Raw genomic sequence first — 25,330 nt, forward strand, 5'->3', positions numbered from 1 at the left:
GAACATCCAACAATGGAAATTTAATCGATTTCGAGAGTATTGGTTCCAACTGTTTATCGATCGCTTCGATATAATTGTTACAGGTACCATGACAATAAATAAATAAACAAACAAACAGTTACAGATGAGTACTGTGCAAGGATAAAACAAATTGAAGCTATATACAATCGAGTAAGTAAAATTTATAGCGTTTTTGGTAATATTCCAGACAAACTGTTACATGATTATGCTATATTAGTAATTATTTAAAACAGAATAGCATTCATTAAAATTCAATAGATCTTTCATAGGCCTAAATCTGTGGAAGGGGAACACATCACTGCACAACCACAATACTTTTTGTAATACAGACATAAATGTATATCTGTAACAGTAATTTACAATTTTCTACAGAATTGCAGGAAAAATAGTAGTACAAGAAATTATCATAACTGTTGCATATATATACTTATAATAACTCAGAATTTCTGAGTCAGATAAATTCTTCTGTGGAGTAGAAGGGAGTAGGAGTGAGATAGGAGATACTATTTTAGTGATGGTTTGAACTTTTTTTATATTGTGATTCAGACTTTTCACAGGTGGTGGAAGATTATTGGAAATCTTATTTCCAGAAAATTACTTTTTGACATTTACTGAAGTTAGTACTTGCCACGTGAAGGGACAACAAACAAATAAACTTTATAATGGGAAAAAAAAAGAAGGCAGACGTACATTTACAGATTTTCACATACATTGCTAATGCATGTCAGAGTGTGTTGACATAATCTAATAATACTCTGCCAATATTCAATTAAATTTCAGTCGGAAAATAACAGCGTTCCCAGTGAACCACAAGAGAACGAGATGGCAGACGATACTAAAGGGGTAAGCAATTAAACAAATATGATGACGTCTTCGTCTCAAAACCAGTGACTTGATCGGGATCAATTCAACAACAATAACGATGCCATAGTTCATGTGGCTAGACGTCGGATTCTAACCTCTGACATCCGGGACCAGTCCCTGGTGATTTCAAATGGTGAACAAAACGGCACTGGAACCGGATGTTATCTTAGTTTTCTTCTATGATTTCCTCCTGCTGATTATCATTCCACCATTCACGATGTGTGCCATAGCCCTCGGTCCTAACTTAGAGGGCCTTCATTTCTGGTACAGCACTTGGCTGGTCTCTGAGTAAATCCAAGGTAATAGCAACCAGCCTCCAAACCTTTCGAAATCCAGCGCTTTCCTCATGTCTCTCGAATCTTTATCTTATGAGCGTTGGATGCCATAACACAGGCGTGTCATAGAGTTGGGAAATTTGGTCTCGGGGTACTTTATATGTGTGCATTAATCTTCACTCTGTTTTATTCTCATAGTTCACGCAAGGGCCCAGTGGCGGGCAGCTGTTTACTTTAGATGAAAAGAAGTTCTTCAGTCTTGTAGACGAAGGAGACGTGAACGCGGTGCAGAAATTCCTTGAAGAGAATCCGGGATTCGATATAAATTGTGTGGACTCCAAGGTACGTTCTCTGCAAATTATTATGTGTTATAATTCACACGGTAAAATCTGTACCTGCCTGCTCTCCATTTCTGTTGGATGTCAGTCAAGAGCTGATACAGTGTCATTTAATAACTGCTGTGCTACAGGGCGTGTCGGCTCTCCAAATGGCAGTCCACAACCACGACGGAGGAATGGTCACCTTTCTTTTGGATCAGAGAGACATCCTCCTTTCGGACTGCGCGCTGCGTGCAGTGAGCGAAGACCAGCACAGCATCCTTCTGCTGCTGATGGAGAGGATGGCCGTCATACACCCCGATCTGGAGTTCGCGGGTTGCCCCGACAGCGCATACTACCCCGAGTACATGACACCGCTGATGCTGGCCGCCCAGTGCGACAACTACGAGATCATAGGAATGTTAATGGAACGGGGTCACAAAATCCAGCATCCACATCCCCCCAAATGCTCCTGCAACTGTTGTCGGTTCGTTTCTTTTCTGTTTTTATTTAACGACGCTCTTTCAACAACAAAGAACCGAACAAGCTGGCGAGATGGTAACGCTCCATTCGTCAGCTGGCAGGTTGGAATTTAACCGGTTTAACAGGTCATAAGTTGCTTTTTACAATTTTTATCTCTGTTTCCAGACAAATGCCAAAAAAAGTACCTTAAGATGGTCCACGACCGTCCAAATTAAAATTCTTATCTCCCAGCCGCGATACTTATAATTCATTGTTATATAACCTACGCAGATGAAACGGCATTGTTCAGTAACCGAAGGGTCTATCAAATGACTCGATAAGATTTAAAATTTTCTCGGTAGCTGGGTCTAATTAAGTCTTCTAAGTAGGGGTTACCAAACGTTTATGATCTTCGGACTGTTGCATGATTAGCGGAGGATTTTGAGGGTCACAAATTCATGTACTTCATATTATAGAGTAAAAAGTTACAGTGGAACCACGGTTCCGGAGAATTTGACGTAAATACGTCTATACGGAAAGGAAGTTTATATATTGGCTTTATTCTAAATATTTCCTTTATACATGCTTTACAATTGAGTAAAGTTTGATTAAGACATTGCTTAATCAACTTGGATTAGTTATGCTTAAGATGGGTCTGGCCGCCACGGTGGTCTAGCGGTTAGAACGCTGGCCTTGTAATCCTTGGGTCTCGGGTTCGATTTCCGGCGGTGCCCGAATTTATAACTTGTGTTGGGCAACACGGAGTTTTCCTCCGGGGGCTTCCCCGGTTTCTCCGTGGCATCCAAACAATTACTCCATTCACACACAGAAGAAGGCAATGGCAAACCACTTCTGGATCATCTGCCAAGAACGTATATGAACAGGTCCCAGTCCGAGAAAAGGATGGAAGGATCCCGTTCATATGGACCTGTCGTCAGACAGAACACTAAATAATAATAAGATGAGGTGGTCTAGCGGTTAGAACGCTGGCCTTGTAATCCTGGGGTCTCGGGTTCGATTCCCTGCGGTGCCCGAATTTATAACTTGTGTTGGGCAAGGCCGTGGTCTAGGCAACACGGAGTTTTCCTCCGTGGCATCCCAACAATTACTCCATTCACACACAGAAGAAGGCAATGGCAAACCACTTCTGGATCATCTGCCAAGAACGTATATGAACAGGTCCCAGTCCGAGAAAAGGATGGAAGGATCCTGTTCATATGGACCTGTCGTCAGACAGAACACTAAATAAATAAATATAAAATAAAGATGGGTCTGTGGTAGATGAATGTAATGTAATGAAATGTAATGTAACGTTTCCTAGGTAACCATTGTTACAGTTTTTCGTTTCCCTTTTTCGTTACACTTTTTTGCCGAATGACCCTTCCTTATAGACGTTTTTAAGTCAAAATAATGGTTTAAAAATTAAATTTATGACTAGTGCGTCCAACTATGTTTATTTTCATCTGGCTGACCTTGCACTGGAGGGCAGTAAAAGTAAAGTGTATTATAATAGAAGAAACGTAAGTGAGAGCTTAGAACTATTGACCCTGACGCCAAAACTGCGGCTAATGTTCCATAACCCTGACACAGACTGAAAACGATTCAAGTGAAGTCATGAGTCCGAAGACGTCAGTCGTCTGGGTTGTAGCTCCGTGTAATCTGGTCGATGTTTACCGACGTTTCAGAGGTCCTTGTTGCCTCATCGCCCTGACGATGGATGCAGGAAAGACCTCTGGAACGTTGGTAAATTTATACCAGACCACAGTGCGCAACATCCCAGAAGACAGCCCTACCTTCGTAAGTAGGAACGTTTCAAGTGTCACGCCGTCGAATTGCTTATTCTTTCAGAGAAGCTCTGAAGGACACGAAAAGAGGCGAACGGCTGCTGGACGTGTACCGCGCCATCACCAACCCGACCTACATCTGCCAGAACTCCACGGACCAAATCCTTACGGCGTTCGAACTGAACAAGGAACTGATGGACTATGCATCCACTGACCTGGAGTTGCGCCCGACTTACCTAGACCTCGCCAAAAAAGTGCGAGTCTTCGCCACTGATCTCATAGGTTGGTCCATACACCCGTTTGTTGAAAAACAGGCACATGTACCTTAGATAACAATGAGCCGGGATAGCTCAGTCAGTATAGTGACTAGCTACGGGCTGGACGACCGGGGTTCGATCCCCGATGGGGGCAGGATTTTTCCTCTAGCCTCTGCGTCCAGACCGGCTCTGGGGCCCACCCAGCCTCCTCTACAATGGGTACCGGGGTCCTTTCCCGGGGGTAAAGCCGGCCGGGGCGTGATGCTGACCACTCACCCCCATCTAGTGCCGAGGTCAAGGAAGAGAGGAGCTATACCTCCACTCACCCCAAACGCCTACATGGCGTATAGTGGGACAAACTTTACTTTTTACCTTAGATAACAGGCTCACCGTAAGGGGATAGAAGCAGTAGTCGGGACCAAACTGTGAGTTCCATGTCCATTAGAATGAAAAGTCAAGGAGATCACTCAGCTTCAGTAATTTGTGTCTCACTGCCGCAGTTCCTGTGTCGGTAATGTTTTGGTTTGCACAGTACATGCGTTTGTTTTCCTAGTACCAACAAGCTAGTGACGTAGGCGAAACGCACAGTTTAGTCCCGTCGACTTTTTAATATTATTGCAAGTAGGTAGTGTCTAAAAATGCGAATGGACAAAAGTGAACCAAAATAAACCACAATCTAAATGATTCGACGACATTTTGTATTTTCATGTTTAATTTAACGACGCTGTCAGTGTCTCACACTATAGTAAAAACTGAACTGAAAAGAATTCAGAAGGGAGCAGTCATTTACCCAATTTGACGCATCATGATGAAGATTTCATGGAGGGAATAATGTAAACAACTACAAATACAGTCAGGATAATCGGTTTTCGGTGTTGAAATCTGAAGCACCGAAAGTCAAAACAAAAAAATGCTACTGACTAAGCTGCGAAGTTTGATAAAATTTAGTGACGATCAGTCGTACAAAGTTTCATCGAAATCGCTTGCTGTTTTTTGAATGGGGAAGGTCAGGAAGGTGGGCGGATACCAAGAAATTAATCGTACATCTGCAAACCCTCTCTGAAACACACCTACTGATGAACATTTAATAGGGAAATAATCTGAGGAAAATATAAACAGTCGAATTCGTAAGTTAATTTCAACATTCACAACATATTAATTTTTACCGCCTTCACGGACAGCAGTAATTATTTTCAGTGGCTCCCATGCGTGCATATGTCATTCATGTTTTCCGATTCGCAGACTGCTGCAGGAATTCTGAAGAAGTGGAGACTGTACTGAAGCAGGGGGGAGGCGGTGAATTCGGCGATCGAATTAAGTTCCCGCGTCTGTCTCTCGCCGTTGACCTCAACCAAAAGGAATTCGTGGCGCACCCGAATACACAATCAGTAATTGCACAATGTTCATACCCCACAACAACTCAACACGAGCGAATTGATACAGTAATCAACACAACACACCGAAAATAATTAGGCTTACAAGAAACTCTAAAGAGAGTACAGTGTTGGCGCCGCGACGCTGAACTCCGGTTGGCCAGCGCCGTTCCGAAACTCATTTTCCCTTTCTTCGCATCTGGACGATGAGTGTCGCCACGTTCGGTAGCTAGACGTTTGGAGTAACGACGCTTGGCATCGGTTTGCCAAAGTCACGTCTAATGGCGTCCGGAGGCTCATACTCGCACGATACGGAATTTAGGGCAGACGTCGAGACGATAAATGTCGTGACACTCGGCGACGGTGGTAACCGCAGACCATTTAACTAAAAAGCAGTAACATTTTTTATGGGGAGTAAAGCTGGGCTATTATTAAGAAGAACTGATCTGAGGTTCTAAACGGCAAAGACAAAGATTATGGTCTTAGGGGTTGTGAAACGTGTAGACCTGTTGGCGGTTACCAACGCTTCGGTGGAACATTATCGGAAAGTGTGGAAGTTGTGATAATGGTGAAAGACTCAGAAGTTAACAGCTAATACAATCGCACTTGGCAATACCATAAGCAAACACATCCCTGTAAAACAAGCTGAAATTCATTTAATGGTTTATGGTACGTGTCCGCAGGTGGTGGAAACTGCTTGGTGTGGGGATTGGTACTCATGGCGCCGTCGATCCGACTTCCGCAAGATCCTGACCATCTTCAAGCGGATGATTCTGCTCCCCCGCACAGTAGTCATATGTATAGCAAAACCCAGAAGCGAGGTTGGAGCCTTCCTGAATTTGCCCATCAACAAAATGTTGAACAGCTTCGCTACCTACATAATCTTCCTGACTCTTGTGTTTATGGTGTCGAACCAGGATAAGACGAACCAGATAAGGGGGCCGACCAAACCAGGTACCAAATTTCACTTAATACCTTACTATCAGATGAGAACATTAGTTTCGCTGACTGTCAAGAAATATTTTAGGCTGTGGCGCTGTGCAGTCTTGTAGGTGGTTACAAAAGCTTCCAAGACACACATCGACTTCAAAAAATGTGGAAGGGATACGTCCTTCCAAACTCTGGTAATACATACAAGAGATACAAGAGTGCATGGCGTCACAGTCCAGCAGACGACAAACACATCTTAATTCTTCCAAGAATCTCAGGTCTCGGAAACAAGTTTTCTTCAAACAATCTCCTTTCAACTTGTACAATTTGTTACTTCATAAAAAGAACAAGTTCGCTGCATCACTATACCCCCTTAATAGCCATTTAATCAAACGAATTTCATTGGATGTTGTAAATGAAACGAAAGTGGAATCGATCAGCCAATGAAATGCCAGAATTTAACATATCATGACAAACATTTATCTGTCGATTTCATGGTGATAACTAATTAACCACTAGAACTATACATCTGAAATTAATTACAATTCCTTCTGGCAGGATTAGAACTAGCGGTGCTTGTGTATGTGGTGTCCTATATATGGAGCTCATTCACACTCTTCTTGCAAGGACCTCAGCGATTCTTCACATCGTTGACGAACTGGTAAGGATTCCAACCCCCATTCAATACAATCTACAGTACTCTTTGATTATTTGATAAGGTTCACAGCAACAAGCGAAAGTAGGACTTCTTACCTTACTCAAGCACGTTAATGACAACGGTAGCTTCGCGGATCTTCCTGACCTAAATCCAAACTCTTAGGCGACTTCTATCTGTGCCTTCAATACTTATTTTGGTAGCTGAATTATGGACTAGATGGTCAAAGAAACGGTAAAAATAGCAGCTATAACATTATTTTGAACTGCAGGTACGACTTGCTGATGGAGGCCCTCTTCGTAATTGCTGCTGTCTTCAAGATCTTGGCGTACATCGACATGCAGAACTCCAACCTCGCGAACGAGGAGAGAAAGTACTGGGACCACCTGGACAACACCCTCATCGGCGAGGGTTTCTTCGCACTTGCAACCATTTTCGCGTACCTCCGCCTGCTGCTGCTCTTGCAACTCAACCTTCAACTCGGCCCGCTGCTGGTAAGGAGTCTCAGCGAACAAGGCGCTCGGCCTGCCGCTTGACGACTTTGTGTGTGAATTCCCCGCGTGTGGTACCTACACAACTCTTAGGGCGGTATCGCACTAGGATGCCAACGGGAGGCCATGGCGCAGCTGCCAGCATCTCGGCCAAACTCAATGCATTAATTTAGTAGTCATATATCGCACCTGGCATCCGTCTGGCAGCGCTTCCAACATGGCATCGCTGCCAACCAAGATGCCAAGTTCAAATGCTACTGGCATCGCTGCCACGGCCAAGGCCAAATTAACATCACATGACTGTCTGGCCAGTCCATTGACGTCCGTGCGTGAATGTGCTTGTGTGTATTTCTGTTTCTTCCAAACGTGGATAATTTCGACACCGAAAGACTGATAATTGAAATTCAGTCCCGACTATGGGATTCATCTGCTATTGAACACGCAAACCGGGACTTGAAAAAAAGAAACTGGGTAGAACTTGTGGAAATATTTGGAGGAGATTTATTTACAGTAGAAAAGAAAGAATTAGCTAAGAAGTGTTTCTATGGCTTTATTTGTGGGGCCGCTTTCCAATATGGCAACTTGATTTATAAGTTTTTTTGTTTAGCAATCTATATACCTATCTATATATCACAAATAATGTGAATTAAGAAGAAACCTGCTTTTATAATGTTTTATTAAATAAAGTTTGTTCATATAATATTACATGTGATTTGCAAGAACTGAAATTTTTCAAATTCAATAATGGTATGGACGTGCAAAGTGTGTGTATGGAGAATTTTTCTTACTTATTTCTTTGTTACAGAATTGAAATTCACTCCAGGTATGTAGTTTTGATAAAGGTAAACCTCATTTTCTCAAAAGTGATAAAAGTGGACATTTCTTCTTGCTAATAGCCCTTTATTTCGTGATCTCATTACGTTGATCCATCTGTTCGCTCGACTGGCGTCGAAAGCTGGCAGCATGTCTGGCGTCTTTTTTCTGGCAGCTGGACGCCATGGCATCGCTGTTGGTGTCGCTGCCATGGCATCCTAGTGCGATACCGCCCTTATCCTATCGATTAAAAGCACGGAAAGATCTTATATCGACCCTTTTTATTTGCAGGTGTCCCTGGGGAAGACGTTCAAGGACATGGCGAGATTCGTCGTTCTCATGTCGCTAATAATGTTGGCATTCTGCGCAGGTGAGTACGATTCATAATATATACTGTAATTAATAACGAAAACAGAGATCACTGCAAAGTGTTTGTACACAGAAATATATAAAAAGGTTTCAGAAGGGCTTGACTGAAAAGTAAAATGACAGGTACTCACGGGACGAGTATGAAGATTACAGCCTTATGGGATATTGCGTCGAGTAGACGCGTGGAAGTTCACCGTCGTTTTAAACGTGCTTACTGCCTCCATCATCAGGGAGGCATTATCCGGACTACACTAGGCGATGCAACATACCAGAATGCAGTTATCTGCTTAATACACGACGCGAGAAACTTTTATCCAAATTTCGAAAGCGAGAGAACTGCAGATCTGAATTAACCTTTCCAACAGTACATCCATTGGGTTCAGTCGAAACAGATCAACGATTGATCAGATCTTTTGCATTCGTCAGATACTAGAGAAAAAATGAGAGTTCAGTGGGACCGTACATCAGTTATTTATAGATTTCAAAAAAGCCTATGACTCTGTGAAGAGAGAAGTGCTACATAATATTCTTATTGAATTTGGTATACCAAAGAAGCTAGTGAGTCTAATAAAAATGTGCTTAAATGAAACCTGTAGTAAAATTGGAGTAGGTAAATATGTATCTGAGACATTCTTCATCAAGAACGGTCTAAAACAAGGAGATGCTTTATCTCCCTTGCTCTTTAACTTCGAGCTAGAATATGCCATCATGAAAGTCCAAGACAAGCAGGAGGGTTTGCAATTGAATGGGACACATCAGCTATTGGCATATGCTGATGCTGTTAATTATTGGGGGACGATATAAATACAATAAAGAGGAACGCAGAAGTTTTACTAGAGGCTAGTAGACAGGTGGGGTTAGAAGTAAATTCAGAAGAAACTAAGTACATGTTAGTATCTCGTCGTCAGCAGACAGGAGGGCAGAGTTGTGTTAGGGTAGCTAATAAGTCCTTTGAAAGGGATACATAGGTCAAATATTTGGGAACAACAATAACAAATCAAAATGATGCTCATGAGGAAGTTAGGAGGAGACTAAATTCCGGAAATACTTGCTACTTCTCGGTTCAGAATATTTTATCTTCCCGTCTGATTTCTAAGAACCTGAAAATTAAATTATACAAAACAATAATTTTGCCTCTTGTTTTGTATGGGTGCGAAACATGGTCTCTCACTCAGAGGGAGGAACACAGATTGCAGGTGTTTCAGAATAGGGTGTGATGGACAGGACATGTAGCGTGCATGGATGGGACAAGAGGTGTGCACCGGGTAATTCTTGGGAAGCCTGAGGGGAAGAGACCGCTGGGGAGACCTAGACGTAGATGGGAGGATAATGTCAGGGTCCGGTGGAGGGATTTGGTTAATGCGGTGATGAACCTTCGGGTTCGGTAAGTCATCTAGTTAGTTAGTTAGCAGTACATGCATCTGATACAGTCCAATTTGTGCAGGTCTGTGCAAATACTATCAGTATTACGACGGAATGATTCAACAAGACGATGTTATTGGCATCAAGATCGCGCAGGTGAGCTCATTTGTCAGTGTTAAGGAGACCGTGAAGACACTTTTCTGGGCCATCTTCTGCATGAGCCCAGTAGAGTCAGCGGACGTGGTCATTGAAAACCTGCCGGGTCCAGACGAAGGCGTGACTTTAGTCAACAGACATGAGTTCACGGAGGCAGTGGGACACATTTGCTTCGCGGGTGAGTAGCACTCTACAAATATGTTTGTCTTTTACTGTAATAATACAATGGTTTACACTCTATTAAATGGACGAATAAAGAACAGTTTGGAAACCACTTTCATAAAAGTGATGTTAACTGCATTACATCAACTGATACAACATTAAGTACGAAGATTTCTGTCTTCTGGGTTATTGCGCTGTGTAGTCTGGTCGATGTTAACCAACGTTTCAGAGGTCATACTGCCTCCGTCATCAGGGCGATCGCCCTGATGACGGAGGCAGTATGACCTCTGAAACGTTGGTTAACATCGACCAGACTACACAGCGCAATAACCCAGAAGACAGAAATCTTCATACTCACCGCTGTGAGAACCTCAAGTCTTACAACATTAAGTACCATTGCCAGTTTTAAACAATAATCATAAAAGTACTAACAGTAATTATTTCGGTGTGTTTGCAGCTTTCTCTATCCTGATAGTGTTCGTGATCGTGAATATGATGATCGCTAGTCTGTGCAACTCGATGCAGAAAGTTATTGATAACGTGCACGTGGAGTGGACCTATGGGCGAACTGCGGTACGTACACTATCATCCTTATTATCATCCGAGCGCCACGGCTTATTCAAGATTAAGTTGGCCGTGCGTCGTACTAACAAACGGCTAATATACAGGGCTAGTCTAAATGATGTTCCCGATTTGAAACACATGTTACTCACGTTTAATGAAATTCAGATGCACAAAATTGGTACCGATGGAAAGAGAAACTCGTCCCTTCTTCCACTCGTTCCCTGCCTGTTTGCTCTATGTGCCAATCACTCCGTGTTTCAGATGTACCTGAGCTACATGAGTCGAAGCAGCTTGCCACCACCTTTTAACCTGATCCCCACCTGGCAAGGTGTGTCCTCCATATTTGAGTGGTTACAGGCTTTACTGATAAGGACGCCTGGGAAAAAAGCCAAGTTCTCATTTACAAACTTATGCTATGTGGTGAGTGAGTATTTTAGTAATTTATTGTTGCTTCTAGGTTGTATTGTAATGATGCAAGCAATTAAAACAATAATTAACATACATACATCATTATTACATTCCATGGATCCATAAGTTAGTCAGATGACAATAGGATGTGGAAAAAGTCATAATAATACAATACATGTTATACAAATACAAGTCATTTTATTATATAAATGTCACAAATACAAACAAAGTGTTCACATAAAGTAGAGATAAGTTACAAATAAACCCATTCATTATATACAATAGATAAATTACGACTTACTTGTAAACATTAGAAATTCATCGACAGTGTAAAAGGAGTGTGTAATTAAGTATCTTTTTAATGCTGGTTTAAATTGTGCCTTTTTATTTATTTATTATATTTATTTATTTTTTATTTATTTTTATTTAATTTTATTTAACAAGTATAATCGATATGATGAGCCAATAAATCACTGGTGGTCTTTTGAGAATGTATCGATTCATTCACACAGTGAGTGATAGATATTGTTCGTTTTGTGGGTTTATAACTGGTTTGATTAGATCAGTTACAACTGATATATATCTCTCTCTTTCCCCCCCAAAAAATCCTAAATTTATATCTACATACTACAAAGTACCCCCAAGATACTGATATATACACTGCCATCCTATTTTGTCGTAAATGTGGGGCATATCCTGTCATCTGTCATTGAATTTCAGCAGAACTATGGAGAATGTATGCAGAATAAGATAAAGTACTTAAACATAAAAAATGTTGAATAGAAAGTTATCGGTAAACGGAACAGTCAAATGCGAGAAAAAAAGCTGCGTTAAGATAACTTAGCCCTTTGAAAAGCACGTTCTGAATTTCTAGATATAGGCAGCGGCAACTTCAAACATAATATTCACTCGTTATTTTAAACAGAAGGAAACTTTGCTGACGAAATGCAGTTACGAGGTTCTAAAAATTTTTGACCCCTCAAATTTCCACTTTCTTTAATCGGTCAAAACACACCCCCCCCTCACCAATTAGAAAACCTGTACTTTGCGGCCCTTGTGATCGCCTAACTTCATCACACACTTACTATTCTACGCCTGCAGGTTATCGACCAAACGGAGGACAAGGAATTGTTCTCAGAGCTCATGCCTACGCTGTGCCAACGCTACTTCAAACGCACGGAGCCGGCGACGAGCAGCCATTGCTATCAGGTAGGACATACAGGAACAATTTAACATTTTCTTCTAACTACATGACTCAAAGTCATCTTGAGAAGTCATCAGCAGTTAATGATGATGATGATAATAATAATAATAGTAACAACAACAATAATGATGCCATAGGTCATGTGGCTAGACGTTGGATTCTAACCGCTGACATCCGGGACCAGTCCCTGGTGATTTCAACTGGTGGACAAAACGGCACTGGAACCGGATGTTATCTTAGTTTTCTTCTATGATTTCCTCCTGCTGATTATCATTCCACCATTCACGATGTGTGCCATAGCCCTCGGTCCTAACTTAGAGGGCCTTCATTTCTGGTACAGCACTTGGCTGGTCTCTGAGTAAATCCAAGGTAATAGCAACCAGCCTCCAAACCTTTCGAAATCCAGCGCTTTCCTCATGTCTCTCGAATGTTTATCTTATGAGCGTTGGATGCCATTGCACAGGCGTGTCATAGAGTTGGGAAATTTGGTGTCGGGGTACTTTACATATTCGTTGTGCGTAAGGACAAGACAATTTGATGTGTGCGTATTTTAGAGCTATTTCAGTATCAGAGGTTAAAGCTAATCATAACAATATTAATAAAAATATTAATACGTATGTAATTCGTTCTTTAGTTATAACAAAAAATACTTTTTGTGAGTCGTGATGTGACGTGGCCCCCTCTCCCCCCCTCCTTACACACACACAACAGCATGTATTTAATTTTACACTGTTTTATTCTGACAGTTCACGAAAGGGCCCAGTCGCGGGAACCGCTCCGCTTTCAAAAAAGAGAAGAAGTTTTTCAGTCTTGTAGACGAAGGAGACGTGAACGCGGTGCAGAAATTCCTTGAAGAGAATCCGGGATTCGATATAAATTGTGTGGACTTCAAGGTACGTTTTCTGCAAATGCTATGGTTTGTCCACTTCTGTTGGATGTCAGTCAAGAGCTGATACAGTGTCATTTAATAACTGCTGTGCTACAGGGCGTGTCGGCTCTCCTACTGGCGGTCCACAACCACGACGGAGGAATGGTCACCTTTCTTTTGGATCAGAAAGATATCCTCCTTTCGGACTGCGCGCTGCATGCAGTGAGGGAAGATCAACCCAGCATCCTTCTGCTGCTCCTGGACAAGCTGGAGGACATCGAACGCGGTCTAGAGTTCGCGGGTTGTCCCGACAGCGCATACTTCCCCGAGTACATGACACCGCTGATGCTGGCCGCCCAGTGCGACAACTACGAGATCATAGGAATGCTACTGGAACGGTGTCATACAATCCATCATCCACATCACCCCAGATGCTCCTGCGCCTGGTGTCGGTTCGTTTCTTTTCTGTTTTTATTTAACGACGCTCTTTTAATAAAAAAGAACCGACTAACATGATTTTTATCACGATCGCCTCATTTAAAATTGTTACAGACCTACCGCTCCCGAAAATTCGTTATTCTACAAATTACGCTGATGACACAACATAGTTCTTTGATCTAGAAATCAAAGATCGGAGTTTATAAGTTCTCAAGTTTTCTCGGCGAATGAATGCAATTTAGTCTTCTAGGGCGAAAATTGGTGTTAATGTGGAGTTACAATGGACGTTATGGATATTGTCTCTAGCTTTTATCACCCTTGATTCTCATTATCAGAGATGAAAGAAACAGAGGAATTTTTCAAATCGTATTCTAAGTCTAAACTTCCGACCCTGACCGCTCGAGAATACTTCGAAGTCTGTAGTCTGGTAGATGTTAACCAACGTTTCAGAGGTCATACTGCCTCCGTCATCAGGGCGATGAATCTTCATACTCACCGTTGTGAAAACATAAAATCTTACAAATCAGAGTTTGCAGGAAAACTGAACTTCTACCTGGAGTCTTCAAAAGAAACAAAATTCAGAGCCTGTACATCAAATCGCCAAGGGCGTTACCATTCTTTGCTTCGTCTTGTACTGAAACAATCTCATACTTTTCCCGCATCTTAGAGATTCACTTGCAATCGTCTCCATAAAATGGGAACTATTCCCGTTCGTTCCTCTTGTTATCAGGATAACTAATGTGGGATTTCAGGTTACCATGGCGACGAGTATGATGACGACTGTATTCTGGGATGTTGTGCTCTAAATACTCATAATCCTGACGAAAGAAGCAGTAAGCACCTTCGAACCGTCAGTCAATTTCTACCAGACTACACGCCGCAACATCCCAGAAAACAACCACCTTCTTGAGTAAAACTGTTGCTAGGGTTACAGCCTCGAATTGCTTATTCCTTTAGGGAAAATCTGAAGAAGAACGAGGACAGGCTAATGGCGTCCAAAAGGTGTCTGGACACGTACAAAGCCATTATCAGCCCGGCCTACATCTGCCACAAATCCACGGACCAAATCCTTACGGCGTTCAAACTGAACAAGGAACTGATGGACTATGCATCCACTGACCTGGAGTTACGTGTGTTCTACCTGGACCTTGCCAAACAAGTGCGAAGCTTCGCCGCAGATCTCATAGGTTGGTCCATACACCAGTTTGTTGAAAAACAGGCACATGTACCTTCTCTGCTGTGAAAGTGTGTGCAAGAACAGCAGACCAATTAGATAACAGGCTCACCGTAGGGGGATAGAAGCAGTAGTCGGGACCAAACTGCGAGTTCCATGTCCATCAGATGTAAAGGAAACTGGAAAGGGGATCAGAAGAGTGTGTGGGATAGCAGACATCTTTTTTCCCAGCACCGGTATACTTTCCCTGTACCAGTAAGATGGTGACGTAGGCGAAGCGCACAATTTGATCCCGTCTACTTTGCTGTCACTGCGGTGGGCACTTTCTCAATAGCAGCAAGATTTAAGAGAATACGGGTATCACAAAAGATGTGCACACACCAGCAAATTTGGTGGACACTCGTCACCGCAACTACATACTCTTCAAAGACTAACGCACAATGAAATTAATGTCTTCCGTTTCACAGATTGCTGCAACAACCCAGAGGAAGTAGAGTATGTACTGAAGCAACGGGCAGGTTGCGATGTAAATTGGCGCGTGAAGTTTCCACGTCTGTCTCTTGCAATGGACCTCAACCAAAAGGAATTTGTGGCGCACCGGAAAGTTCAAGAGGTAATTGCACAATGTTCATACCCCACAACAACCCAACACGAGCGAATTGATACAGTAATCAACACAACACACCGAAAATAATTAGGCCTACAAGAAACTCTAAAGAGAGTACAGTGTTGGCGCCGCGACGCTGAACTCCGGTTGGCCAGCGCCGTTCCGAAACTCATTATCCCTTTCTTCGCATCTGGACGATGAGTGTCGCGACGTTCGGTAGCTAGACGTTTGGAGTAACGACGCTTGGCATCGGTTTGTCAAAGTCACGTCTAATGGCGTCCGGAGGCTCATACTCGCACGATACGGAATTTAGGGCAGACGTCGAGACGATAAATGTCGCGACACTCGGCGACGGTGGTAACCGCAGACCATTTAACTAAAAAGCAGTAACATTTTTTATGGGAAGTAAAGCTGGGCTATTATTAAGAAGAACTGATCTGAGGTTCTAAACGGCAAAGACAAAGATTATGGTCTTAGGGGTTGTGAAACGTGTAGACCTGTTGGCGGTTACCAACGCTTCGGTGGAACATTATCGGAAAGTGTGGAAGTTGTGATAATGGTGAAAGACTCAGAAGTTAACAGCGAATACAATCACACTTGGCAATACCATAAGCAAACACATCCCTGTAAAACAAGCTGAAATTCATTTAATGGTTTATGGTACGTGTCCGCAGGTGGTAAAAACAGCCTGGTGTGGGAATTGGTACTCATGGCGCCGGCTATCCGAATTCGTCAAGTTCCTGAACATCTTACTGCGGATAATTGGGTTCCCCGTCTGCGCAGTTATATGTTTAGTAGCACCCACAAGCATACCGGGAGCCTTCCTGAATTCGCCCATCAACAGAATGTTGAACAGCTTCGCTTCCTACATAGTCTTCCTGACTTGTGTGTTCATGGTGTCGAACCAGGATAAGACGAACCATATAAGGGGGCCGCTCGACATAGGTACCAAATTTCACTTAGTACCTCACTATCAGATGAGAACATTAGTTTCGCTGAATGTCAAGAAATATTTTAGGCTGTGGCGCTGTGCAGTCTTGTAGGTGGTTACAAAAGCTTCCAAGACACACATCGACTACATATTCAAAAAATGCGGAAGGGATACGTCCTTCCAAACTCTGGTAACCCATACAAGAGATACAAGAGTGCATGGCGTCAGTCCAGCAGACGACAAACACATCTTAATTCTTCCAAGAATCTCAGGTCTCGGAAACAAGTTTTCTTCAAACAATCTCCTTTCAACTTGTACAATTTGTTACTTCATAAAAAGAACAAGCTCACTGCATCACTATACCCCCTTAATAGCCATTTAATCAAACGAATTTCATTGGATGTTGTAAATAAAACGAAAGTGGAATCGATCAGCCAATGAAATGCCAGAATTTAACATATCATGACAAACATTTATCTGTCGATTTCATGGTGATAACTAATTAACCACTAGAACTATACATCTGAAATTAATTACAATTCCTTCTGGCAGGATTCGAAGTAGCGGTGCTTGTGTATGTGGTGTCCTATATATGGAGCTCAATCAGACTCTACTTGCGAGAAGGACCTCAGGGCTTCTTCTCATCCTTGACGAACTGGTAAGGATTCCAACCCCCATTCAATACAATCTACAGTACTCTTTGATTATTTCGTAAGGTTCACAGCAACAAGCGAAAGTAGGACTTTTTACCTTACCCAAGCACGTTAATGACAACGGTAGCTTCGCGGATCTTCCTGACCTAAATTCAAACTCTTAGGCGACTTCTATCTGTGCCTTCAATACTTATTTTGGTAGCTGAATTATGGAATAGATGGTCAAAGAAACGGTAAAAATAGCAGCTATAACATTATTTTGAACTGCAGGTACGACTTGCTGATGGAGGCCCTCTTCGTAATTGCTGCTGTCTTCAAGATCTTGGCGTACATCGACATGCAGAACTCCAACCTCGCGAACGAGGAGAGAAAGTACTGGGACCACCTGGACAACACCCTCATCGGCGAGGGTTTCTTCGCACTTGCAACCATTTTCGCGTACCTCCGCCTGCTGCTGCTCTTGCAACTCAACCTTCAACTCGGCCCGCTGCTGGTAAGGAGTCTCAGCGAACAAGGCGCTCGGCCTGCCGCTTGACGACTTTGTGTGGTACCTACACAACTCTTATCCTATCGATTAAGAGCACGGAAAGATCTTATATCGACCCTTTTTATTTGCAGGTGTCCCTGGGGAAGACGTTCAAGGACATGGCGAGATTCGTCGTTCTCATGTCGCTAATAATGTTGGCATTCTGCGCAGGTGAGTACGATTCATATTATATACTGTAATTAATAACGAAAACAGAGATCACTGCAAAGTGTTTACACAGAAATATATAAAAAGGTTTCAGAAGGGCTTGACTGAAAGGTAAAATGACAGGTACTCACGGGGCGAGTATGAAGATTACAGCCTTATGGGATATTGCGTCGAGTAGACGCGTGGAAGTTCACCGTCGTTTTAAACGTGCTTACTGCCTCCATCATCAGGGAGGCATTATCCGGACTACACTAGGCGATGCAACATACCAGAATGCAGTTATCTGCTTAATACACGACGCGAGAAACTTTTATTTAAATTTCGAAAGCGAGAGAACTGCAGATCTGAATTAACCTTTCCAGCAGTACATGCATCTGATACAGTCCCATTTGTGCAGGTCTGTGCAAATTCTATCAGTATTACGATGGAATGATACTACGGGACGTAGTCAAGGGCATTGAGTTCGTGCAGGTGAGCTCATTTGTCAGTGTTAAGGAGACCTTGAAGACACTTTTCTGGGCCATCTTCTGCATGAGCCCAGTAGAGTCAGCGGACGTGGTCATTGAGAACCTGTCGGGTCCAGACGAAGGCGAGATTTTGTTCAACAGACATGAGTTCACGGAAGCAGTGGGACACATTTGCTTCGCGGGTGAGTAGCACTCTACAAATATGTTTGTCTATTAGTGTAATAATACATTGTTCCCCTGGGCAAAAAGACCCCGGTACCCATTTGATAGGTGGCTGGTTGGACCCCAGAGCTGGGCTGTATGCAGAGGACAGATCCCCGATCGCGCAGCCGACAGGCAGTCACTATACTGACTGAGCTACCCGGCCTGTAATAAATTGGTTTCCACTCTACAAAATGGACGAGTAAAATAGTTTAGACTCAACAAATCTAAAAGTGATAGTAGCTGCTAAGATGCCAAGACGTCAAAATGATACATTAAGGAATACGAGGTTAAGTGACCATTGCCAATTGTAAGTAATAATAAATACGATTATTTCGGTGTGTTTCTAGCTTTCTCTATGCTGATAGTGTTCGTGATCGTGAATATGATGATCGCTAGTCTGTGCAACTCGATGCAGAAAGTTATTGATAACGTGCACGTGGAGTGGACCTACGGGCGAACTGCGGTACGTACACTATCATCCTTATTATCATCCGAGCGCCACGGCTTATTCAAGATTAAGTTGGCCGTGCGTCGTACTAACAAACGGCTAATATACAGGGCTAGTCTAAATGATGTTCCCGATTTGAAACACATGCTACTCACGTTTAATGAAATTCAGATGCACAAAATTGGTACCGATGGAAAGAGAAACTCTCCAAGTTTTTTTTTCAGTACATCACAGGTGTTCAATGTGAGCCCCCTTGGTAATTCGGCACACATCAAACCTGTAGTCGAGTTCCTCCCAGACACGTTGCAGCATATCATGATCGATTGCTGCAATGGCTGCTGTGATACGCGTTCGCAAATGCAGCCCCCTTTCTTAAATTCGGAATACCACTTACGAATTGTACACCCACTGGGTGGATCTGCCGCAAACTTGGTTTGGAAATGCCGTTGCACACTAATAACAGACTGATGAACGTGGAAATCCAGGACACAAAAAGCTCCCCTGTCTTTGATGGCAGCCATTTTCTCTCATATCGCCCCTGGCGGCGAACAGTGTTACTACGCGGCCGCGAAGTATACCAACATAAACTCGGCGGGTTTCTCTTTCCATCGGTACCAATTTTGTGCATCTGAATTTCATTAAACGTGAGTAACATGTGTTTCAAATCGGGAACATCATTTAGACTAGCCCTGTATTAATCCAGGAGTTAAAATTCCGCCTGCAGCCCCATGTACACGGATTACGCATGGCAAAGATTAAGTTTAGATATTATCTGTCGCCAATACAGTGGAACAGATATTACTGTTTTGTTAATTCTGTTTGGCAGCCGATGTATTAAGCCTCTCCATACCGCGCATTTAACACAAAAACTTAAAAAAAAATATTTTTGTTTTTGCGAATCGTGGTGTTCAGATGTAAAACTTTTTCAGAATACAATTACCAAAATTGAGAGAAAGAGTTACATTTCTCTGACAGTGCATGTACAGCACGTGATTTCCTAGTAGAATATCAAGAATTAAAATGAGGTGTAGAATTTTCAGTAGGGCAGAGATAAACAGGACATTGATGGCCTAATTCAAGTTACTGTCTAAGCCAGGGGTGGCCAACCCAAATGATCTTTCGGGCCACTTTGGAAATGCATCATAACTCCGCGGGCCACATATAAAATTATATATCCCCATATTAGATTTAGATACATAGACATATTTTTGGAGTGAAAAATTGAAACATAATGAGTTATTATTATTGTGTTTACTATTATTCTTACATGTAAACATAGATAATATAATAATAATGATACTAAGCGTACATTGTAAAGAAATATATAGCACTAAAAATTAAATATAAAAAATATATAAATATGAATGAAATAAAAATAATGAAATCATTAAAAAATATTTATTTTACTAGTGCGATATTTGTTTCTCCACTCTTTCACTTAGCTTTTGCAAATCGATCTCAATTTGGGTATTTGCACATCGTAATTGGTGTTGCAGGTTAGCGTCCGTTATGTTTGAGCGTGTTTTGTGTTTGGTCAATTTCATTTTCGAAAAAAATATAATTTCGACAGATAATTTTTGAATATATGGATGCACAAATAATGTATTTTTTTAATACATTGGTTTTCACTACTTTGGCCATTATAAAATAAATATATTTTGTAAAAGTGTGATGAATGTCGCGGGCAGGAAAAATGTTCAAGGCGGGCCACATGCGGCCCGCGGGCCGCGGGTTGGCCACCCCTGGTCTAAGCATTTATCTGAACGCAGTTATGAGTTATAAAACACGAAGAAACCTCTGGGGATGATCGGCCATTGGGACGAGATCTGAAGACGACAGGGGGTTGTGATAACTATGAGCTTAGTTTTCCAGCCTATTATTTCCATCGTCCCTTCTTCCACTCGTTCCCTGCTTATTTGCTGTATGCGCCAATCACTCCGTGTTTCAGGTGTACCTGAGCTACATGAGTCGAAGCAGCTTGCCACCACCTTTTAACCTGATCCCCACCTGCCAAGGTGTGTCCTCCATGTTCGAGTGGTTAGGGGCTTGCTGTAGACCGAAGCCTGGTAAAAGAGCCAAGTTCTCATTTACACACTGCTGCTATATGGTGAGTGGGTATTTTGGTAATTTATTCTTACTTCTAGGTTTTATTGTAATGATACAAGCAATTAAAAGATGAATTAACAAGTATAATCGATATGATGCACCAATAAATCACTGGTGGTCCTTTGAGAATGTATCGTCACATTCACACAGTGAGTGATAGGTATTGTTGGTTTTGTAGATATCTAACAGGTTTGATTAGCTCAGTTACAACTGATCCCTCTCTTTTTTTTAAAAAAAAAAAAAAAAACCGAACTCTAATTTAATATCTACTGTCTTCCGTGGCTTGGTACACGATGGCGCCAATTTAATATATGATATATGACGCTTTCGATATTGTGTTGTCCCTCTCATCAGATTAAGTAATCATCTCGGTTGGTAAAGCCTCGAATGTGAAGAAATGCTACCTTAAGATAACTTATCGCTTTGAAAAGCACGTTTTAATTTTCCAGGATAAAGGCAGCCGCAACTTCAAACAAAATCTACGTTATTTTGTTCAGAAGGCAATATTGCTGTCGAATTTTAGTTACGGGTTCCTAAGCATTTAGGGCCGCTCATATTTTCACTGTTTTGGGTTTTGGATCATTCCCCCCCCCCAAAAGAAAACCGGTTCTTTGCGGCCCCTGCGATCGCCTAACTTCACCACATTTACACTTAGTATTGTACGCCTACAGGAAGTCGACACTCCAGTGGACGAGGAACCACCTGCGTCTTTCATGTCTACGCTGTGCAAACGATTCTTGCAGAAGAGGGAGAAGGAAATGAGACAGGAGGCTGAGAAGGAGCTAGAATCGCTGGAGATGAGCAGCTCACAGCGCAGCCAGGTGAGCCATATTTGAACAATTTATAATTTTGTGAAGCTAATCGTTGCTAAGAATTTCCCCAAATTTTATGGACAACGAAGATCACTGCCTTGTTGAGAACAGCTCGTCAGTAGTCGTTATTACCCTTGGCTAGATAAATCCAATTTATACCCTCACGCCATGTCTCCCCAATACATATTTTAATATTATCTTCCCATCAATGTACCTCTTCCGAGTCGTTCTAGCATCATGTGCGTATTTGTCATCTCTCCCATGCACGGCGCACCCCACATCCTTCTTGTCCAATTTGATTTGATAATCCTAATAATATGTTGTGTTTAGTAAAAATTTTGAAGTTACTCATTGTAATGTTTTCTCCATCTCCCTCCCCCCCATAATTTTATCCCTCTTAGATTTTTTGACAAGCCAAAAGCATCATCAATTACGGTCACATGCAATATCATTATTTCATTTGGGATATGCAGCTCCTTCCTTATTAATTTCTCATAAAACTATGTCCTTGCAAGGAGACCTCTATCAGATGTTCTACCCTGTTCACCAGCGTCTGCCTAAGTGAATTTATTGTTTATTCAGCGTCGAATATAACCATTAGTACAATACTGTGATACCCCTTGCAATTGAAATAAAGATAAATGCGATTAGGCGAGACTTATATGCAGTTAGGAAAGTTCTATGTTTGTTGGAAAAATTTAGACATTTTTAGCATTTCTTCTTCATTCTGAGGAAGATATTAAAAAGAAACAGTTGCTTAAGAACGTAAATAAACACTAACGCAAATTTTATTAAAGTGATAATCGCTGTTTTAGGATTTCATTACGAACTCAATGGACAAAAAAGAAACCTCAGTTCGGGGAGGAATCGAGGGTAATATGGAGGTACATAAAACACAAGACATGGTTACAGCAACTGAGGAAGCAGATGAAATATCGATGTACGGCAAGTACATTGTAAATCAACTGCGAGGGTTGAAAGACAAATACGCTCGTACAAATGCTCAAAATTACATTGAAGAAATACTGCACAAAGCAAAGGAGGGGTTTTACGCAGAAAAATAATAAAAGCACTTCGAGGCAACTGCCAGAACCACCTTCTTCTGAGCAAAAACACACGAATTTCTTTGTTTTTTTTTCAACGCTTGACGTCTGCTGCTGCTCGGATTGGACCCTATCTGACAATAGAATTATCGTTTGCCGTTAACAAATCACACCCCTAGAAAAATACTGTCACGACACAAAAATAATGCTCATTTTTCAAGAGCTTCTTCACAAATCAACAAAATTAAATTAAAATAATGTATTCTTTGAGTTGTAACAGTATTCTTCTAGGGGTGCGAAATATTAATACAATGTGAAACAGGTTCATGACTCTCACTCAAATACAACTTCAGATAATATTAAAATAGTATTTTATTTGAAGATGGCTGTCTTCTGGCTTGTAGCGCTGTGTAGTCTGGCAGAAGTTTACTGACGTTTCAGAGGTCCCTGCTGCCTCCATCAGTTAATAAACTCCTACCAGACTACACGGCGCTACATCCCAGAAGACAAGCCATCTTCGGATTCACCGCCGTTAAAACATCAAATCCTACTATTATAATATTGTAATTTATTTAATGTATTATAAGAAATGTGGAGAATACAATAAAATAAACATTACAAATGGAATATTAATGTGTTCAGACAAGCCTCTTTAGACTTAAATTTGAATCCACTGGCTTCAAATCATCAAATGTAAGACATTAAGATTTTTAAACCTTATAAAAACAACTGTACATAAAATGAAGTAATGTAATAAGTGTTTTATAATAATTACGACATTAAAAACCCATACCTGAACCTAATCCAGATGTGAGAGCCCTCGAAATTCTGAACAATGGTCACGTATTTCACTTTAACAGCCAAATTATCGCTTGCAGGAATTACCTGTCGAAAACAATTATTTTATCGACAAATAACCAGACGCCATACTTAGGAAATCTTCAAAATCCGTTGGTATCTTGGGAATCATTCTTAAAACCTCTTCTACCTTCGTTAGAACACGACGTAAAACAGAGTGGTCACACGTTCCCGAAAAACCAGACGGTGTACACGCGTTTAATATGTCCGTGGACAGTGTTTACCGGGAAAGTCCCCGGGAACAATACCCCAGACTTGTTCATTCCGGATTTAGCTCACTAAACAAGAGTTAGAGTGGAAATGTATTTAATGTAAGATACCAAGTTTTATACCCATACAAAACAAGTAGAATGAACCTCATTCATATAATGTTTCTTCTTCTTCTTTTATGGCTGAATTTTAATTTTCATCATGAACATTGTTTTGTTTTCTTTGAAATGATCTTTTAGAACGAAATTTATTCAATACGTTCTCACATTTCTCTGTACAGATAAATCGTTTCAATAGCAGAATGATTATTGTTACCCCAGGAATTGCTCACGCTTCATTAATATTACAGAACAAATTAGATTATTTTAAGAATTCTTTTCAGAAAGTGTCAATAATAAAAACGTAAGGTATCTTTCAGTATTTCGAGTCGTCAGGAATGTGGGAGATCTGATGATGGAGGTAACAAGCACGTCTGAAACGTCGGTAAACTTCTATAAGACTGTATGGAACAACATCAGCGGAAATGAAATATGCCTTTCACCTGACCGGATATTTATTAACAATGAATTAGGAAACAAAAGTAGCAGAGAAATGCCCTGAACGTCATCAGAATAGGACGTTTCGAAAACTAGATTCGAAGCCGAGACCTCCGGATGAACTACGATACCATATTGCCTCTATGATACGATGTTCTGTTTAAATTACAAAGGAACGAGAAAACTTTTATTTTGTCATATTTTACACTTGTAAAACTCTTATCAGCCAATTTTCTTACCTTCCTACTCGTAATGATTGGGGGGGGGGGGGAGAGCGTCAACCACCTGCGGACCAGAGCATGCGCAATGCGCAACCAAAACAGTTCGAAAGCCAACCCCCTAACCCCCCCTCCCCACCCCCCGGGTTACCGACAAAGCGGACGTCTGCGTTCATCTGACAGTTGCCAGAATACGATCCTGTGCGAAGGTTATCTCGCGACACAACACAGAACACTCCGTCCCTGTCAGAACAATCTGACCGCTATCTTAGGTTATTTCTCGGACATCAGTTCAGTTCACTGTTTCGTCCTCTGAGCATTTGTAATGCGCGCTATTATACAAATTTCTTTGCTGTTTCGCGGGGTACGTATTCCGTCCCGTTAGAACTGCCGAGTTCTTGTTCGTGCGAAAGGTGAATGTTAGCAGAGAGACTGCCCAAGATCTCCTCGCGCGGTCTTCTAGTACCGCGCAGCGAGTGCCATTGTCACTATGGCAATCCTCCAGTCTTGCTGTTGCTGGCGTTCAGTGCGTACCGGCAGCTACGCCAGTGCCATCTACACCACGGTGAGTAGTTACCACGTGGTGTTGTAACTGT

At 41.8% G+C, this 25,330-nt stretch overlaps 3 protein-coding genes across 3 annotated transcripts in view; 2 read left to right on the forward strand and 1 right to left on the reverse strand.

Annotated features, from left to right (window-relative positions):
• The window catches only part of LOC110828783 (anillin-like), a 120,072-nt gene that overhangs the window by 24,960 nt on the left and 69,782 nt on the right, over positions 1–25,330 (reverse strand). The window lies entirely within an intron of this gene.
• Positions 93–23,277, forward strand: LOC110828770 (uncharacterized). The gene is made up of 27 exons (XM_087342690.1): positions 93–171; positions 802–864; positions 1,359–1,502; positions 1,630–1,964; positions 3,788–4,005; positions 5,223–5,368; positions 6,037–6,307; positions 6,842–6,944; positions 7,210–7,432; positions 8,534–8,612; positions 10,056–10,307; positions 10,749–10,864; positions 11,117–11,275; positions 12,365–12,472; positions 13,214–13,360; positions 13,453–13,787; positions 14,731–14,960; positions 15,415–15,560; positions 16,229–16,499; positions 17,038–17,143; positions 17,409–17,631; positions 17,757–17,835; positions 18,230–18,481; positions 18,851–18,966; positions 20,900–21,058; positions 21,729–21,878; positions 22,685–23,277. Exons 2-27 carry the CDS (start codon positions 844–846, stop codon positions 22,931–22,933), a joined length of 4,638 nt encoding a protein of 1,545 aa, XP_087198816.1. The 5' UTR covers positions 93–171; positions 802–843; the 3' UTR covers positions 22,934–23,277.
• LOC110828780 (uncharacterized) overlaps positions 24,932–25,330 on the forward strand; it is a 66,715-nt gene continuing 66,316 nt past the window's right edge. The window contains exon 1 of the mRNA XM_022061792.2: positions 24,932–25,299. Within this exon, the coding sequence (XP_021917484.2) occupies positions 25,225–25,299 (75 nt within the window). The 5' untranslated portion in view covers positions 24,932–25,224. The remainder of the gene's footprint in view (positions 25,300–25,330) is intronic.

The sequence above is a fragment of the Zootermopsis nevadensis genome, unplaced genomic scaffold, assembly GCF_977971745.1.
Source record: "Zootermopsis nevadensis isolate Lab colony 2312 unplaced genomic scaffold, Znev_1.0 Znev_ptg000004l, whole genome shotgun sequence".
NCBI classification, from domain to species: Eukaryota; Metazoa; Arthropoda; class Insecta; order Blattodea; family Termopsidae; genus Zootermopsis; species Zootermopsis nevadensis.

Excerpts from the sequence above, each read along its gene's own strand:
- LOC110828770 (XM_087342690.1), top strand. The coding sequence starts at position 844 with ATGGCAGACGATACTAAAGGG. Across the intron at positions 1,503-1,629 it reads TAAATTGTGTGGACTCCAAG|GGCGTGTCGGCTCTCCAAAT; the intron begins GTACGTTCTCTG and ends GCTGTGCTACAG. Across the intron at positions 17,836-18,229 it reads AATGTTGGCATTCTGCGCAG|GTCTGTGCAAATTCTATCAG; the intron begins GTGAGTACGATT and ends CCATTTGTGCAG.